The 17,882-nt window shown below is 50.0% G+C and overlaps 1 protein-coding gene across 1 annotated transcript in view; it reads left to right on the top strand.

Annotated features, from left to right (window-relative positions):
- LOC140903308 (excitatory amino acid transporter 5-like) overlaps positions 1-17,882 on the top strand; it is a 77,800-nt gene that overhangs the window by 25,444 nt on the left and 34,474 nt on the right. The window contains exons 3-5 of the mRNA XM_073324406.1: positions 50-262; positions 9,867-9,909; positions 12,421-12,643. Coding sequence (XP_073180507.1) covers positions 50-262; positions 9,867-9,909; positions 12,421-12,643 — 479 coding nt within the window. The remainder of the gene's footprint in view (positions 1-49; positions 263-9,866; positions 9,910-12,420; positions 12,644-17,882) is intronic.

The following is a 17,882-nucleotide window of genomic DNA, read 5'->3' as shown; positions in this document are numbered from 1 at the left end:
GTGCAGTTCAGTTGTGAGAGTTCGCTGAGCATGTTCTTTTCTCTTTCAGTCTGATGTCCAGCTTGGCCACCATAGACTCCAAGGCCTGTGGGAAGATGGGGTTGATCACACTCACCTATTATCTTTGGACTACATTCATGGCTGTGACTGTTGGGATTGTGCTTGTGATCAACATTCATCCGGGCGCTGCTGCCCAAAAGGAGGAGTATACCGTGGGCAACGTGGTGTTAAGCTCTGCAGACGCCTTACTGGATTTAATCAGGTACTCTCTAGCACCTTCTGGAATAGCCCTGATTTTATAAATACGGGTCCTGTTTTATTGTTTACAGCCAAGATCTTCGCACGGTAAATAAGCTTTTAACAAGACTAATGGCTCAAAGAACATTTAAGAAGAAATTGGCCAAATTCAGCCCTGGAGTAAGTGGGTACAACTCCAGGCATTTCACCAGCGGGCACTTGTTCACACTACAATTGACTCTGACTGCAATCCATGCAGCAACATCGATGCCTAAACCCCTCTGCGCAGCACCATAACGACCCCCAGAACTCCCATTCAGCTGCTGCCTAACCCTGTGGGCACCTAAACTGCCTCAGCACCTCACTCTCTGCGGTAAAAGTTCCCTAGACAGTAGATACCCAAATTTTAGACTGTGGGGCGAGCATGCTGCCGCCTCTCTAGGCATCCAGACACCAATCTCCTGCGTTAAGCCCCAGAACAAGTCATGAACTGGGGGGAGACCGGCATTCGGCTCCCTAAGTTGTGCGCAGAGCCCAATCTGTATGTGGTCTCTGAGCAGCCCTGCTAGATCGGGCCCCACTCAAAACCTGGCTGGAGGAGGAGGCGGCACTAGTACCCACCCACCTTACAACCTTTAGCCCAGTGGTTAGCACACTCACCTGGGGTGTAGCAACACCAGGTTCAATCCCCCTCTCTGCCAGGGTAGTGAAAGGGTTTGAAGAGGGGCCTCCCACCTCTTAGGAGAGCGTGCTACCCACTGAGCTGGGGATGTTGGGTCCCTGAAGCTGGTCTACTGTGGCTCAATTACAAAAAAGTGACTGGAGGAAGGGGACTGGGCCCCCGGGGTCTCCCACCTCAGGGCCTGAACCACCAGGCCACAGAGTGATTTCCAGTCTCTCCGGCCCCGTGGCCATTCCACTGTGGATAAACACTTAGTTATCGTGGAGAGGAAGGTGGGAGTGAGTGCAAGAGAGGCACTCTGTAGTCCAGTGGTTGGGCACCCATCCGGGATGGCGGAGACGCCTGTTCAGATCCTGGCAGTGGAGGATTGGCCCCCAGGACCCTGGCCAATTGGGGGGACTCTGGAAAAATGGGCACCCCTGTGCCCTGACCTGCTCCACCATCCCTGGCGCTCATGCCAGGGAGTGGGGGAAGCCCCTGTGCCCTGACCCCATTTCCCCAGCAGGAGCAGGGGGAGGGGGGCACCCTCTTGCTCTGGCCCAGCACCCTACACATCCGTAATCCACCTCTGGATCCTGGTTCCCCTCTGGCAGAGATGGGGGAGCTGAACCTGGACATCACACATCCCAGGTGAGTGCTGCAACCACTGGGCTAAAAGTTAAGGTGGCCGTCACCACTGCTCCTCTGCTGGCTGTTCGGTGTGGGCCGGGGTCATCGTGTAGGAGCCGAGGCACCTAACTCAGTGTTGTTCCTGTGATTTTCTAGGTGCCCAAAAGTTAGGTGCTGTGACACTGGGCACTGCAAAGCCCACAGCCTTCCGTGGATCCCACCCCAGGTGTCTACGGTCAGTGCAGTGAGGGGGCGCTGCTCTTGCCCAGCTGCCACCGAGAAGTCACTCCCTCAGCTGCAGCCTTCTGCTTTCTCCTTTCTCCCCACGGGCAGGGGGCCCTGCGATGAATGCACTCATCATGAGCCCCAACAAAGTCAGTTAATTCTTTTCTTCCCCCCACAACACCCCCCATCAACTCATCATCTCCCCCACGTGCATGCACTGAGTCAGCTGCCCTCCCTCTCCTGAGAGATACCCCAGTGGGGGGCAGGTGATAGCCCCACAGCCACTCGCCCTGGGGCATATGCTCAGGGAGGGCAGCTTTGAGTTCCAGCCTGGCCTCCACAGGAGCCCCACTGGCAGAAACTGCCCATGTTATTTACTCCTCATAACATAAGAACCAGGGGTCACCGAAGGAAATTAATAGGCAGCAGGTTAAAAAAAAATAAAAGGAAGTATTCACACAACACACAGTCAACCTGTGGAACTCCTTGCCAAAGGATGTTGTGAAGGCCAAGACTATAACAGAGTTAAAAAAAGAACTAGATAAGTTCATGGAGGATAGGTCCATCAATGGCTATTAGCCAAGATAAGCAGGGATGGTGTCCCTAGCCTCTGTTTGCCAGAGGCTGGAAATGAGCAACAGGGGATGGATCACTTGATGATTACCTGTTCTGTTCATTCCCTCTGTGGCACCTGGCATTGGCCACAGTCAGAAGACAGGAGACTGAGCTAGATGGACCTTTTGTCTGACCCAGTGCGGCTGTTCTTATGTTCATGGATGGAGTCATGATGAGTGCAGCTCTTGGGCACCCTGGCCACCATCTTCCTTCCACTCTCCCACTTCAGCCAGCCGGCTGCAGGCCTCTAGCAAGGGCTCTGAGTGGCTTGTGTCTGGCAGCCAGGCTTTGGCAGGAGTGACCAGAGCACAGCCAGTGACATGAAGGGAGCAGGTTATTAAGAGCTCAATGAATTCTGAAATGTAGAGAAATAGTTTGTATGCCATGTAGTTGTAGCCCAGGATATTAGAGAGACTCGGTGGGTGAGGGAATATCTTTTATTGAATCAACTTCTGGTGGTGAGAGAGACACACTTTTGAGACACACAGAGCTCTTCTTCTGGCCTGGGAAAGGAACTACATCAAAACTCACAGGAAAATGCAAGGGGGAACAGCTTGTTTAGCATAAGCAGTTAGCACATATTGTAAGGGACCATTCAAGGTACGGTGGCCCGTTAACACCTCTGCAGTCAGAGGACAAAAAGAGGGGGTTCGTGGGTTACAGACTGTTGCAATGAACAATAAGGGTGTGTCTACACGGGCAGAGTGGGAGCGCCGGGAGTTCCAGCGCCGCTCAGAGCGCGCTGAAGGGAAGCCGCTGTGGTGTGTTCACACTGTCAGCTGCCTGCGCAATAGCGTGTTCACCCTTGTGGCACTTGCAGCGGTATTCGGAGCAGTGCACTCTGGGCAGCTGTCCCACCGAGCATCTCTTCCTCTTCTGCCGCTAAGAGTTGTGGGAAGGCGGAGGGGGTCATGGGGCATCCTGGGTTCTGTCCCAGTGACCCATGATGCATTGCTTCGCATCCCAGCGCTCCCTGGGCTTCCGTCCGCATTTGGTGCCATCTTTCATAGAATCATAGAATATCAGGGTTGGAAGGGACCTCAGGAGGTATCTAGTCCAACCCCCTGCTCAAAGCAGGACCGATCTCCAACTAAATCATCAATGGTTTGTGCGCTGCGTGCTCTGTCTCTTCGGGCTGCAGGAATGGATCCCAAGCTGATGACCAGGATGCTGCTTGCTCTGACCAGCACATCATGAGTGGCAGTGGAGTTATTCCTTAAACTACAGAGGCAAGAGGAATGTGACATTGATCTTGCCACACGTAGTAGCTACGACACGAGATTGCTTGTGGCATTCATGGAGGTGCTGACCACCGTGGAATGCCGCTTTTGGGCTCAGGAAACAAGCACTGAGTGGAGGGATCACATCGTCATGTACATCTGGGATGATGAGCAGTGGCTGCAGAACTTTTGGATGAGGAAAGCCACATTCATGGGACTGTGTGATGAGCTCGCCCCAGCCTTGCAGCACAAGGACACGAGAATGAGAGCTGCCCTGTTGCCGGAGAAGCACATGGCGATTGCACTGTGGAAGCTGGCTACTCCAGACTGCTACCGATTGGTTGCTAACCAGTTCGGAGTGGGAAAGTTGACCATTGGACTTGTGTTGACTGAAGTGTGCCGGGCCATTAATCGCATCCTGCTCCAGAAGACCGTGACTGTGGGCAATGTGCGTGACATTGTGGATGGCTTTGCACAAATGGGCTTCCCTAACTGCGGAGGGGTGATCAATGGCAAGCATATTCCAATTCTGGCACCAGATCACCTAGCCACCGAGTACGTTAATTGGAAGGGGTATTTCTCTATGGTTTTCCGGGTGCTTGTAGATCACTGGGGGCATTTCACAGACATTAACGCAGGCTGGCCCGGAAAGGTGCATGACGCACACATCTTTTGGAACACTGGCCTATTCAGGAAGCTGCAAGCAGGGACTTTCTTCCTGCACCAGAAAATCACCATAGAGGAAGTCAAAATGCCCATTGTGATCCTGGGAGACCCTGCTTATCTCTTAATGCCATGGCTTATGAAGCCATACATGGGACAGCAGCCAGGAGCAGTTCAACAACAAGCTGAGCAAGTGCAGAATGACTGTGGAGTGCGCTTTTGGCCTTTTAAAGGCCTGCTGGTGCTGCCGCTGTGGGAGGCTGGACCTGGCCGATGACAATAATCCTAGGCTTATAGCCACGTGCTGGACGCTCCGTAACATTTGTGCAGGGAAGGGTGAAAGCTTCACTCAGGGCTGGATCGCAGAGGCTCAGCGCCTGGAGGCTGAGTTTAAACAGCCAGAGATCAGGGCTATTAGAGGGGCACAGCACGAGGCCATAAGGATCAGGGATGCCTTGAGGCAGCAATTTGAAGCTGAAAGCCACTATTATTTGTTGCTATGCTTGGGAGTGCAATGCTCATAATGCTAGGAGGTGATTGTGATCGGTGCAGACGATGCAATATGAAGATTTAACATCATCGTCTGTTGCTTTGCAGCGCTGTACCCCCGGCGCAGGGAGCTCGACGCCTCTCATCGGGGTGGGTTTTTTAGAGCGCTGCAACTGCGCAGTTTCTGCGCACTCAGGGGCTTGGCTGTGTGCTCACCTCGGGAGTTACCGCGCTCACAGCTGCTTTACTGCGCAGAGACTTGCCAGTGTAGACAGGGCCTAAATCCAGTGTCTCTTGTCAGTCCGTGATTTTTAGTGTCTAGTAGAGTAATTTAAACTCCCAGGGGATGGGGTGTTTTTGTCTTTTGTCATTTTCCTGTGTAAGTGCATTTGAGAGTGTAGTGATTGTCTGATTTCATAGAATCATAGAATCATAGAATATCAGGGTTGGAAGGGACCTCAGGAGGTCATCTAGTCCAACCCCCTGCTCAAAAGCAGGACCCATACCCAATTAAATCATCCCAGCCAGGGCTTTGTCAAGCCTGACCTTAAAAACTTCTAAGGAAGGAGATTCCACCACCTCCCTAGGTAATGCATTCCAGTGTTTCACCACCCTCCTAGTGAAAAAGTTTTTCCTAATATCCAACCTAAACCTCCCCCACTGCAACTTGAGACCATTACACCTTGTCCTGTCCTCTTCCACCACTGAGAATAGTCTAGAACCATCCTCTCTGGAACTACCTCTCAGGTAGTTGAAAGCAGCTATCAAATCCCCCCTCATTCTTCTCTTCTGCAGACTAAACAATCCCAATTCCCTCAGCCTCTCCTCATAAGTCATGTGTTCCAGACCCCTAATCATTTTTGTTGCCCTTCGCTGGACTCTCTCCAATTTATCCACATCCTTCTTGTAGTGTGGGGCCCAAAACTGGACACAGTACTCCAGATGAGGCCTCAGCAATGTCGAATAGAGGGGGACGATCATGTCCCTCGATCTGCTCACTATGCCCCTACTTATACATCCCAAAATGCCATTGGCCTTCTTGGCAACAAGGGCACACTGCTGGCTCATATCCAGCTTCTTGTCCACTGTAACTCCTAGGTCCTTTTCTGCAGAACTGCTGCCTAGCCATTCGGTCCCTAGTCTGCAGCTGTGCATTGGGTTCTTCCGTCCTAAGTGCAGGACCCTGCACTTATCCTTATTGAACCTCATCAGATTTCTTTTGGCCCAATCCTCCAATTTGTCTAGGTCCCTCTGTATCCTATCCCTGCCCTCCAGTGTATCTACCACTCCTCCCAGTTTAGTATCATCCGCAAATTTGCTGAGAGTGCAATCCACACCATCCTCCAGATCATTTATGAAGATATTGAACAAAACCGGCCCCAGGACTGACCCCTGGGGCACTCCACTTGACACCGGCTGCCAACTAGACATGGAGCCATTGATCACTACCCGTTGAGCCCGACAATCTAGCCAACTTTCTACCCACCTTATGGTGCATTCATCCAGCCCATACTTCCTTAACTTGCTGACAAGAATACTGTGGGAGACCGTGTCAAAAGCTTTGCTAAAGTCAAGATACAATACATCCACTGCTTTCCCTTCATCCACAGAACCAGTAATCTCATCATAGAAGGCGATTAGATTAGTCAGGCATGGCCTTCCCTTGGTGAATCCATGCTGACTGTTCCTGATCACTTTCCTCTCATGTAAGTGCTTCAGTATTGATTCTTTGAGGACCTGCTCCATGATTTTTCCGGGGACTGAAGTGAGGCTGACTGGCCTGTAGTTCCCAGGATCCTCCTTCTTCCCTTTTTTAAAGATTGGCACTACATTAGCCTTTTTCCAGTCATCCGGGACTTCCCCCGTTCGCCACGAGTTTTCAAAGATAATGGCCAATGGCTCTGCAATCACAGCCGCCAGTTCCTTTAGCACTCTCGGATGCAACTCATCCGGCCCCATGGACTTGTGCACGTCCAGTTTTTCTAAATAGTCCCTAACCACCTCTTTCTCCACAGAGGGCTGGCCATCTATTCCCCATGTTGTGATGCCCAGCACAGCAGTCTGGGAGCTGACCTTGTTCGTGAAGACAGAGGCAAAACAATCATTGAGTACGTTAGCTTTTTCCACATCCTCCGTCACTAGGTTGCCTCCCTCATTCATTAAGGGGCCCACATTTTCCTTGGCTTTCTTCTTGTTGCCAACATACCTGAAGAAACCCTTCTTGTTACTCTTAACATCTCTCGCTAGCTGCAGCTCCAGGTGCGATTTGGCCCTCCTAATTTCATTCCTACATGCCCGAGCAATATTTTTATACTCTTCCCTGGTCATATGTCCAACCTTCCACTTCTTGTAAGCTTCTTTTTTATGCTTAAGATCCGCTAGGATTTCACCGTTAAGCCAAGCTGGTCGCCTGCCATATTTACTATTCTTTCAACACATCGGGATGGTTTGTCCCTGTAACCTCAACAGGGATTCCTTGAAATACAGCCAGCTCTCCTGGACTCCTTTCCCCTTCATGTTAGTCCCCCCAGGGGATCCTACCCATCCGTTCCCTGAGGGAGTCGAAGTCTGCTTTCCTGAAGTCCAGGGTCCGTATCCTGCTGCTTAGCTTTCTTCCCTGTATCAGGATCCTGAACTCAACCAACTCATGGTCACTGCCTCCCAGATTCCCATTCACTTTTGCTTCCCCTACTAATTCTTCCCAGTTTGTGAGCAGCAGGTCAAGAAAAGCTCCCCCCCTAGTTGGCTCCTCTAGCACTTGCACCAGGAAATTGTCCCCTACGCTTTCCAAAAACTTCCTGGATTGTCTATGCACCGCTGTACTGCTCTCTCAGCAGATATCAGGAAAATTAAAGTCACCCATGAGAACCAGGGCATGAGATCTAGTAGCTTCCGCGAGCTGCCGGAAGAAAGCCTCATCCACCTCATCCCCCTGGTCCGGTGGTCTATAGCAGACTCCCACCACTACATCACTCCTGTTGCTCACACTTCTAAACTTAATCCAGAGACACTCAGGTTTTTCTGCAGTATCGTACCGGAGCTCTGAGCAGTCATACTGCTCCCTTACATACAGTGCTACTCCCCCACCTTTTCTGCCCTGCCTGTCCTTCCTGAACAGTTTATAACCATCCATGACAGTACTCCAGTCATGTGAGTTATCCCACCAAGTCTCTGTTATTCCAATCACGTCATTTCACCCACACAGCTGTTTTGTGGGCATTGTTAGTGCACTGGACGAGGTACACGAGATGTTGTGATAGGCGTGTGTAGGATCCATAGATCCTGAAAGGTGTGTTGTGGGGGGTGTTGATCATCATAGCAGTGGAGATATGGCTGCAGGTTTTGCATCTGTTGTTCTGGCAGGGTCTGGTGCTGCTTTGAGTTGGTGGGTCCTGATCAATGGAGAGCTTACTTCTGATGCTGAGCTTGGAGAGGTTACAGGGTGTTTGAAGGTCAGAAGTGGGGGTTCAGGAAAAATTTCTTTCAGGATGGGGTCCCCATCAAATATGGGTTGTAGTTGTTTGATGATACCCTATATGGGTTCCAGACTGGGGTGGTAGGTGACAACTAGGGGTGTGGGGTCAGAAGGGGTTTTATTTCTGTATTGAAGCAGGTTCTCTCAGGGCACTTGGGTGGCCCAGTCCATGATCCAATCTACTTCTCTGGTGGGGTGCCCTTGTTTGGCGAAGGCGGTTTCAAGCGTGTTAAGGTCTATATCCCGGACTTTCTCCTCTGAGCATATTCTGTGGTATGTGAATGCCTGGCTGCAGCGAACAGATTTCTTGGTGTGTTTGGGATGGTTACTGGACATGTGAAGGTAGGTGTGGTGATTGTGTGTTTCTTGTATATAGTTGTCTGTAGGATTCCTTTGTTGAAGCTGATTGTGGTGGCCGGGAAGTTGATGCTGGCGTGGGACTGTCCCAGAGAGAGTTTAGTGGACGTGTGGCGGTGGTTGAAGTTGTTGTGAAAATCTGTGAGGGAGTTTAAGTCGTCTGTCCAGAGGACGAAAGTATCATTGATGTCTCAGGTAGTTCACTGGTTTCCTGGTGCATTTGTCCAGAAATTGTTCTTCAAGGTGGCCCATGAAGAGGTTGGCACATTGGGGAGCCATCCTAGTACCCAGGGTTGCTCCCATGGTCTGGACAAAGTGTTTGTTGTTGAATGTAAAATTGGGAGAGGCGGAAATGGAGGAGTTTGGTGAGGTGTTTGGGGTGGATCTCTGAGTGTTGTCCATTGTCGTGTAGCTATTTGAGGCTGGCAGTGATGCCATCATTGTGAGGGACGTTGGGGTACAGGGAAGTGACATCGATTGGGGCAAAGATGGTGTTCTGAGGGAGGCTGTTAATGTTGTGGAGTTTCTGGAGGAAAAGAAGGTCCCTAGGGTGTGTTCATGGGGATGAGTTTGTAGAATTTTTCTTGGAGTTGTTTGGGGAAGGATTTGATTATGTCCTTAAATTCCTGGGTGAATTGTGGTATAGGGTCATTTTTGGGTTCTTTATAGTAGTTGGTGTCAGAGAGTTGTCAGCTGGCCTCATTAACGTAATCATTATGGTTGAGGACCCTTTTGCTGGTTCGATCCCTATCTGGTGGTTAGATTTCAGGGACTGTACAGCTGTCCTCTTGGCAGTGGAGAGAATATGGTGGATGTGATGTTAAGGATTTTGCAGCCAATTTTTTGAGAAGTTTCACAAAACTCATACCACTGCTGCCTTCCCCCTGCTGAATTTACAATGTTGAGCACATCTGTGGGCCAAATCCTTCAGTCCCTACTACTGTAAATCTCCCATCCATGTTACCTGGAGTTTTCCCTAGGTAAAGATGGCAGGATTTGGCTCAATAGCCAATGAAAACACCTAGTTAATTCTATGACAAATGGGTTCTCAGAAATACAACATTAGCCTCTGGGTTTACATATTTGGCTCAAAGGCCATGTTATCACTTGATTTTTCAATCCCATTTCTGCTCCTGATTTAAACTTGGAACAGGGACAGTAGAACTGAATGAGCATAAGCCATAATGTACTTTACTCGCCTTAATTCTACAAATGTTAATCCTGCAAAGAGGTTCTCCAGTTTCTTTTCAAGCTCATGCGGCTGATTCATTCCTGTCTCATTCATCTCTTACAGAAATATGTTTCCTTCTAACCTGATTGAAGCTTCATTCCAGCAGGTGAGTTCCCTTGATTCTGAGCTCCTAAGTCACCTCTAGGCTCCTGAGAACAATCAAAACAGCCTCATGGGGATGGGTCACATGGGCAACCCTGTGGGCTTGGGTGGCTCTCTCAATATCAGTGATTAGCACCTTTTGCCATAGGAGCCTGGCTGGGAAGAAGCATCCCCCCTTCCACACTCACCCACAGTGACTGTGGCTCATCACAAGGGTGGATCCCGTCTCGTGGCGCATGATTGGAAGCTTCAACCCAGCCGTGTGTGCTGGGGCAGCACATGTTCCCTGGCCAGGCTTTGAGCCCTCCTGGCTGGGAGGCTGCACAGTTGGTGGGTGGGGGTTTCCTCGCTGGTGATATGTCCCATCCTCCCCAGACTCAGCCTCCGTACACATGGGGAGTTAAAAATGAAAAGGGTCTTCTGCTCTCCACTAGAACGAGCCACTCCCCGTTCTCATTGCCTAGGGCCAGATTTCCCAAAGACCCGCAGGGCTCAACTCCTTTGGAAATCTGGCCATTAATGCTGCTCTAAACCGAGCCGTTCGCTTTATCTCTGGCCCGAGCTCTTGTTGGTACCAGATGGCAGAGCCTGCAGGGAAAGGGCGAACAGCAGAGCTTCTGCCTCCTGTGCAGATGCGCCATCCCCACCCCGAGGGGCATGTTGGGGTACGGGTGGAGAATCACCAGGAGGTAGGGGCAGGAAGGGTAGAGAGCTGGGAGGAGGGCAAGAAATGAAGAGTGAGGAGCCAGAAAGGGAGAATGGATGGGGACTGGAGCGGGGAGGGAGAATGAGCCTCTCTGTGGGTGCAGGGAGGCGGCCTAGGGGAAGGAGGCTGCATGTGTGGTGGGGATGGAGAGGGGAGGCAGACTGGCACGTGTGGATTTTGCAGGGTGGAGGCTGTGTCACAAAGACTGTGTGGATTGGGTAGAGGGAGCCTGCGGCAGGTACCAGCCTATTCCAGGCGAACGTGCACCTGTGGTTGGTAGTTGCTGGGTTTTCCTAGGGAGGCAGTAATTGCAGGGTGAAGGGAAGAGAGTGATTTGGGGGGGGGGTGAGGCAGAAGAAAGCATGGGAGAGACGGTGAAGGTGGGGAGAGCCCAGGGCGGTTGGAATGTGGAACACGAGAGGGGGAGACATCTGAAGAGGAAGAGAGAAGGAAAAGAGAAGAACTGTTCCACAACCGAGAAAAGTTGCATAGAGCAAGAAATAGACTGAAAAAGTCAGGGGGAAAGATCATAAGGTCAATGAGCAAGGAAAGGAAAAAAGAGAGTGAAGCAAAAAGGCAAGAGAGAGAAATGCGAGGGAGACATAGGAAACGCTGTCCTGGTGACTGCAAAGCAAGGCCGACCCTTCCTAGCTGGGGGCAGTTGTCACCACAGCCCGAGCTGTTCATCTGAGCTGCCCCCCGCCCCCGTGCAGAGCTGGCTTGAGCCTTAGGGGATGCACCCCACACGCAGGACTGACCTGGGCCCTGGTGTCACTGCTTGAACAAGCCCCTCTGGCAGGACTGTCCCTAGCTATTTTGGTGCCCTACTTAGCCTCCCCGCACAAGGGGACTGTGTGGGGCCCTGCCCCAGGCCTCCGCGGTGTGGGGGAGGAGGGGCTGGCCACTTCCTGCGGGAAGTGGAGTGACCTGGCCCCAGCCTGCTCCGCTCCCCTGGCTCCCAGGCTTGGGGGGAGGGGGAACCGCCCCCCAGCACTCGCCGGCGGCACTGCTGGGAGCCAGGGGAACGGAGCAGGCTGGGGCCGGGTGACTCTATTTACCGCCACCAGTGAGGACAGGCAGGACTGCTTCTGGAGTCCTCAGGGGAGAGGGGAGAGGTGGGGGCAGAGCAGGGGTGGGAAGAGGCAGAGGTGGGGGCCCTGGAGCAGCAGACAGCTGTGCAGGGCACCAGGAAATGTGGTGCCCCAAATTTCCTGGTGCCCTACGCAGCTGCGTACTTTGCGTATGGGTAGGGACGGCCCTGCCCTCCGGGTGAGGCTCGCACTGCCGCTCACTCCCCCTGAACATTCCTCCGTGCCCCAGGAGGGGGCAAGCCCCATTTTTTTGCAAAACCGGGCATTTGTCCCATTTGCTTTTGCTGACGCTCAGTTGACAAGAGCAAATGGGACAAATGCCCAGTTTTGCACACACACAAAAATCGGGACACCAGGGACAGGGCTTAAAATGGACTGTCCCAGCCAAAACAGGACATATGTCACCCTGTCTATCATGCAGGTAAGTGACCTGTGCATGTACCATCAAGTGCATCCTGTAGACTGCACACAGGGATGCTTGGGCTGTGATCTGAAGGAAACAAAAACACTTTCCCATCCTGGTTTCTTGCTCAGGTCACAGCTCGTCTCTTTTATTTTCAGAGGTAGTTCAAGCTGATCTTTATATCACTCTCCCTCATGCAGAAGCTCCCCGCTTGCAGTTTTTGGGCTTGAACTGGCACCAGTCAATGGTAGTGGCGCACAATCCAGCCCTTTGCTAGTAGGCCATTATCTTTTAATTTCTTCGATTTTGTTGCAGTATCGAACAGTTCTCGTCCCAGTCGTAAAATCTTCAGGCTTTCCAAAGATCCCAGGGAAACCTCTCAGCTTCATTTACTTTGCACCTGACGATGAAAATCCCGAAATTCAAAGGCCTGTGCTTCTTGAGATCACCCCCTCTCCGGAAATGACCTACCGGACCCTGCCTGGGGCCAGCAGTGAAATGAATGTCTTGGGGATTGTTATCTTTTCTGCTACAATAGGTATTTGCCAAATACAGAGTCAGATTTCATGCTACCCACTGATCAAGCGTTATTTGGAGGCTTTTAATTATAGAGGCATCATAGCAGCTCCATAGTTAAGGTTGCGTTGATTAAACCTCTGTGTTCATACTGTGTTGCAGCCGATGAAGTGAGCTGTAGCTCAGGAAAGCTCATGCTCAAATAAATTGGTTAGTTTCTAAGGTGCCGCAAGTCCTCCTTTTCTTTTTGCGAATACAGACTAACACGGCTGTTACTCTGAAACTTAACAAGGCAGGGCTTGTTCTCCGTGTATTCCCAGTACAAGATGCATTTTATGAGAATTTACAAGTAATTCTATTAATATGGGTAATAATTATTGAAAATAGGCTCTTTATTAAGTGTTTTAAATAATTTTGCAAAAAGAAAAGGAGTACTTGTGGCACCTTAGAGACTAACAAATTTATCTGAACATAAGTTTTCGTGAGCTACAGCTCACTTCATCAGATGTTGCATCCCATGAAGTGAGCTGTAGCTCACAAAAGCTTATACTCAAATAAATTTGTTAGTTTCTAAGGGACCACAAGTACTCCTTTTCTTTTTGCGGATACAGACTAACACGGCTGCTACTCTGTATTCTGTGTTTGTAACCTAACAGAACCAAGCCATCGTAGAACAGCAAATGAGGGAAGGGAAATTGAGGCTAGATGATGGGTGAACAAGAAAGGAAAGATTCTGGATTTTAAGTGGGGGAGGTGAGGAAGGAAAGATGAGTTGCTGGCAGCAAGAAATTGGAGATTGTTCCAAGCACTGGGGATGACATGGTCGAAGATGAAGCTGAAAATGAAAAGCAGATGAGTGGAGGAGTAAGGAGAGAACAGAACAGGAGGGCATGAGATCAGAGATGTAAGTCAGGGGCAAGACTAGGTAAGGCTCTGAAGGGGAGGGAACTTGATGTGGTAAGGCAATGGTTCTCAACCCCTCCAGACCACGGCATCCCTTTCACGAGGCTGATTTGTCTTGTGTACCCCAAGTTTCATCTCACTTAAAAACTACTTTCTTATAAAATCACACGTAAAAATACAAAAGTGTCACAGCCACACTGTTAATGAAAAAGTGCTAGCTTCCTTGTTTTTACCATATAATTATAAAATAAATCAATCGGAATATAAATATTGAGTGCTTGCATTTCAGTGTGTAGCATACAAAGCAGTATAAACTAGTCACTGTATCAGAGGAACAGCCATGTAAACATCTGATGAAGTGAGCTGTAGCTCACGAAAGCTCATGCTCAAATAAATTGTTTAGTCTCTAAGGTGCCACAAGTCCTCCTTTCCTCTAGTCACTGTATGAAATTTTAGTTTCTACTGACATCACTAGGGCTTTTTACATCACCTGTTGTAAAACTAGGCAAATCTCTAGATGAGTTGATTACCCCTGGAAGAGCTCTGCACACCCCCAGGGGTACATGTACCCCTGTTTGAGAACTACTGTGGTAAGGTGCACAAAGCCAATTAAGAGACTTAAAGGGATGGAGGTGATGTGGTCAGTGCAGTGGGAGAGAAAGGTGACTGATGCACAGGGATGTTTTGAATAGACTGAAGGAAGAGAGGTGAGAAGAGAAGGTAGCAGTGATCCGGGTGAGATCATGGACCAGGGGCGGGGGGATAGAGGAAATGGTGTATCTGGTTATAATAAAGGGGAAGAACTGACAGGATGTGGCCTAGAGACTGCATATGGGGGTGAAGGCAGGAGCAGTAGACAAAAGAGATGAAGATTACACCAAGGCCATGAAACTGGGAGGGGGAAGGAGGGAGGAATTGTCATTAGTGGTAGAGAAGGGAGGTAGCAGAGTGGGACCGGCAGGAAGGAAGGTCACTTCAGTGTTGGAATGGAATGATTGTGATGTGGCAACTGGACCTCTGAAAGGAGATGGCAGATGGCAGACTAGATACAGAGGCAGGTGCTCCACACAGACATTCCTTCAAGATTTGAGGAGACGTCCATCGTGGACTCAGTTCTCCCCAGGGTCAGCAACATTTGCTCACTGTGTGTTTTTTTTTATTAAAAAGAAAAGGAGGACTTGTGGCACCTTAGAGACTAACCAATTTATTAGAGCATAAGCTTTCGTGAGCTACAGCTCACTTCCTCAGATGCATATCGTGGAAACTGCAGCAGGCTTTATATATACACAGAGAATATGAAACAATACCTATTCCCACCCCACTGTCCTGCTGGTAATAGCTTATCTAAAGTGATTTCCAGCACAAATCCAGGTTTTCTCACCCTCCACCCCCCCACACAATTTGAGAAAACCTGGATTTGTGCTGGAAATCACTTTAGATAAGCTATTACCAGCAGGACAGTGGGGTGGGAATAGGTATTGTTTCATATTCTCTGTGTATATATAAAGCCTGCTGCAGTTTCCACGATATGCATCTGAGGAAGTGAGCTGTAGCTCACGAAAGCTTATGCTCTAATAAATTGGTTAGTCTCTAAGGTGCCACAAGTCCTCCTTTTCTTTTTGCGAATACAGACTAACACGGCTGTTACTCTGAAACCTTTTTTTTTATTGTAATTCCTTGTCTTCAGATACTGAGCGAAGCCTTCTGCAAGCAGGTGGGATTTGCCACGTAACCTGAACATGCATTGGCTTCAGGTAGTTTCCCCCTGTGGTTCTTCAGGTAGCCTCTTCAACGGACATTGCCTTGCCTCTGGCTGTCCAGAGCTTCAGCCTGGGGGTTGCTGTTTCTAAAAATACCAACATTAAACTTGAAGATTATGAACAGAATTCTAATGACGCTCATTTGGGCCAGTATCTCAGCCCATCCCATGCCATTCTGAAGTCATCACAGGCTCCTAGAACAGGACAGCGGTTGCTGTTTTCTAGCTGGCCATATGAGGGAATTCTCTCCGCGGGTCCAACATTCACTGCACAGACATTCTCCCAGGGTGTGACTGACAGAAAGGGATCTAACTGCTCTCTCTCTAGGGCTAGACAGACAGTAGCCTAGGGGTTCTCAAACTGGGGGTCATGACCCCTCAGGGTCACAAGGTGGGTGCATGGGGGTCATGAGCTGTCAGCTCTGTTAAATTAAATTAACCCCCCTCATTTTTAATTTATGAGAGGGGTCACACTCAGAGGCTTGCTGTGTGGAAGGGGTCACCAATACAAAACGTTTGAAAACCACTGGACTAGCCTTTCTTGGCACACGAGGGCAGCTAACCCAGTGCGCACCCCTCCCCCACGAGCAAGCGGCAGAGAGGAGGTGAAGATGGAGAAACCCTGGCTCCACAGTCCCCACCTCCAGGTAGAGCTGCTGGCTGGGTGGGAAGGAAGAGTAACTTCCTCCCTCCCGCCAGCACAGCAGGGGAACAGCTAACTCCCCTGTCCTCCCCTCTCCGAGCAAGGGGACAACAGAAAGTGCCACTGTTACATGCCAACCCTTACTCTGGGCTGAGTGCAAGGATCTCAGTTAAGCCCATACTGACTATAATTTCCTACTCCTCTGTGGCTTATCTAGGGGTTCTCTGGAGTTTCACGTCAATGACTCAGTGTAACTTATGAATTAAAGCAACTATAATAAATATTTAGATCCTCCTGGGCCATCTTTCAAAGGGTAGGTTGAATAGATGCTCAACACACAGCAGTCCTACCCCTTGCCCTCCCTTACTCCCAGTGTGGTGCCCATGGAGGGGAAGGGGGATGAGTCGATGAGTCTTTACTATGTCCCGAGGGAGAAGACCAAGGAATACACCTCTGCCAGTGTAGGGCTACCCTTTCTGGTGTACTAGGGTGCTTCTGCATTCCTTCTACCTGCGAGGGGTGTAGACAGGACTGGTGGCCCAGTTGCTACCTGTGTGGCTATGGATTTGGTGGCCAAAGGTCTAGTTAGCACTCCTGGTGTCATATGAGCCAGCAAGTGCGACTGCAGTAGTAGGCCCACAGACACGTCACTCTGTGCTCGACAGGCCGCGGATGCCAAGGAGGACGGTATCGATGGGCTGGGTGCCCAGAAAGCCAGAGGAAAGGCGCTTACTGGATTTAGCTGGTACCACAAGCACTCTGTTCATACTGGTATCAGGGCACCAAAGGAATCTTAGATCATTAGCTGCCCCTCAGCTGCAGAGCTTGAGACGAGTCTCTTGTGTGATTCTGAAGGCCCTGGAGAAGGAGACCTCTCTCTCTCGTCTCTGGAGTGATGCTCATTGCTACCCCTTCTTGAGACAATTGGCACATGGATCAAACTTGATACCTGGGGTCTTTTGGGTGTCTCAGCCTTGGTGCTCAGGGTGGAATCTCACTGGGGTGCTAGCTGAGAGGGACTGGATGGAGGCCTGAGCCTTAGATATATCGTTCTTCGTCATGTGGGAGAAGCCTTCACAGAGCACTCCAGAAAAATAACTTGAGGCAGGCACCCCAAGCCTGCTGTGTCGCTTGGAAAAGAGCAGCACAGGGAGCAATAGCCAGGGATATGCCCTTTGCCAAAACAAGAAAAGCATTTAAGCGCGCCCATCATTGAGTGGCATAGAAGCATCGAAGGAGGGGCATGTCTTAAACCTGTGGATGTAGCTTCTGCTGTAACAGCTCAACTCCAAGGGGGCTCCAAGCCATCTAGCTATCTAGGAAATTTTTTAAAAAACGTTGGTAAAGCCAATGGGTAAACAAAAAGGGCTGACTACCTAATAACTGCACTAACCAGTCACCAGCAACTAACTGCAGTAGGATCACTGAGAAGCAGGCTGGCACTGAAGGCATTCTGTCTCACATATAGGCGGTAAGAAGAAACTGAAAGTCAGATGGCCTTACTCTGTGTGGGGATGGAGGGACACAAGGACATCAAGGGTGCAGGGTGGCCCTAGCAGACACTGCTTCCCAGTAAATTTGATCTCACATGCCATGGGAACCATGTTGGCAGATACTTGAAGAACTACTTTTATTTTGTTAAAAGCTAGGAAATTGAGAGTTATGGCTTCCCCAGCAGTCTTGACTCCTGAGTATGACCAACACAGTAAGATTTGTCATTATGGAATCAAACAAGAATAGGCAAAGTCACATGCTATTAGGTGAATACAGTACTATAGTAGAAATAAGGTGCAATCCCTCTCATTCAAGAAGAGGGGTAGTTTAGTCTGTTGCATTATGGGCTGTATTAATCTCACAAAACTAACTTTTGGAGGGTCAGTGCCACAGGAAATGGATTATTCTGTTACTACCAAATAGGAGCAGGAAAAATAGTCCACCTGCCTCTAGAAGTTACTG

Source organism: Lepidochelys kempii, chromosome 25, assembly GCF_965140265.1.
Source record: "Lepidochelys kempii isolate rLepKem1 chromosome 25, rLepKem1.hap2, whole genome shotgun sequence".
Classification (NCBI taxonomy): Eukaryota; Metazoa; Chordata; order Testudines; family Cheloniidae; genus Lepidochelys; species Lepidochelys kempii.
The sequence above is the reverse complement of the archived record's forward strand: the minus strand, read 5'-3'. Positions and strand labels throughout refer to the sequence as shown.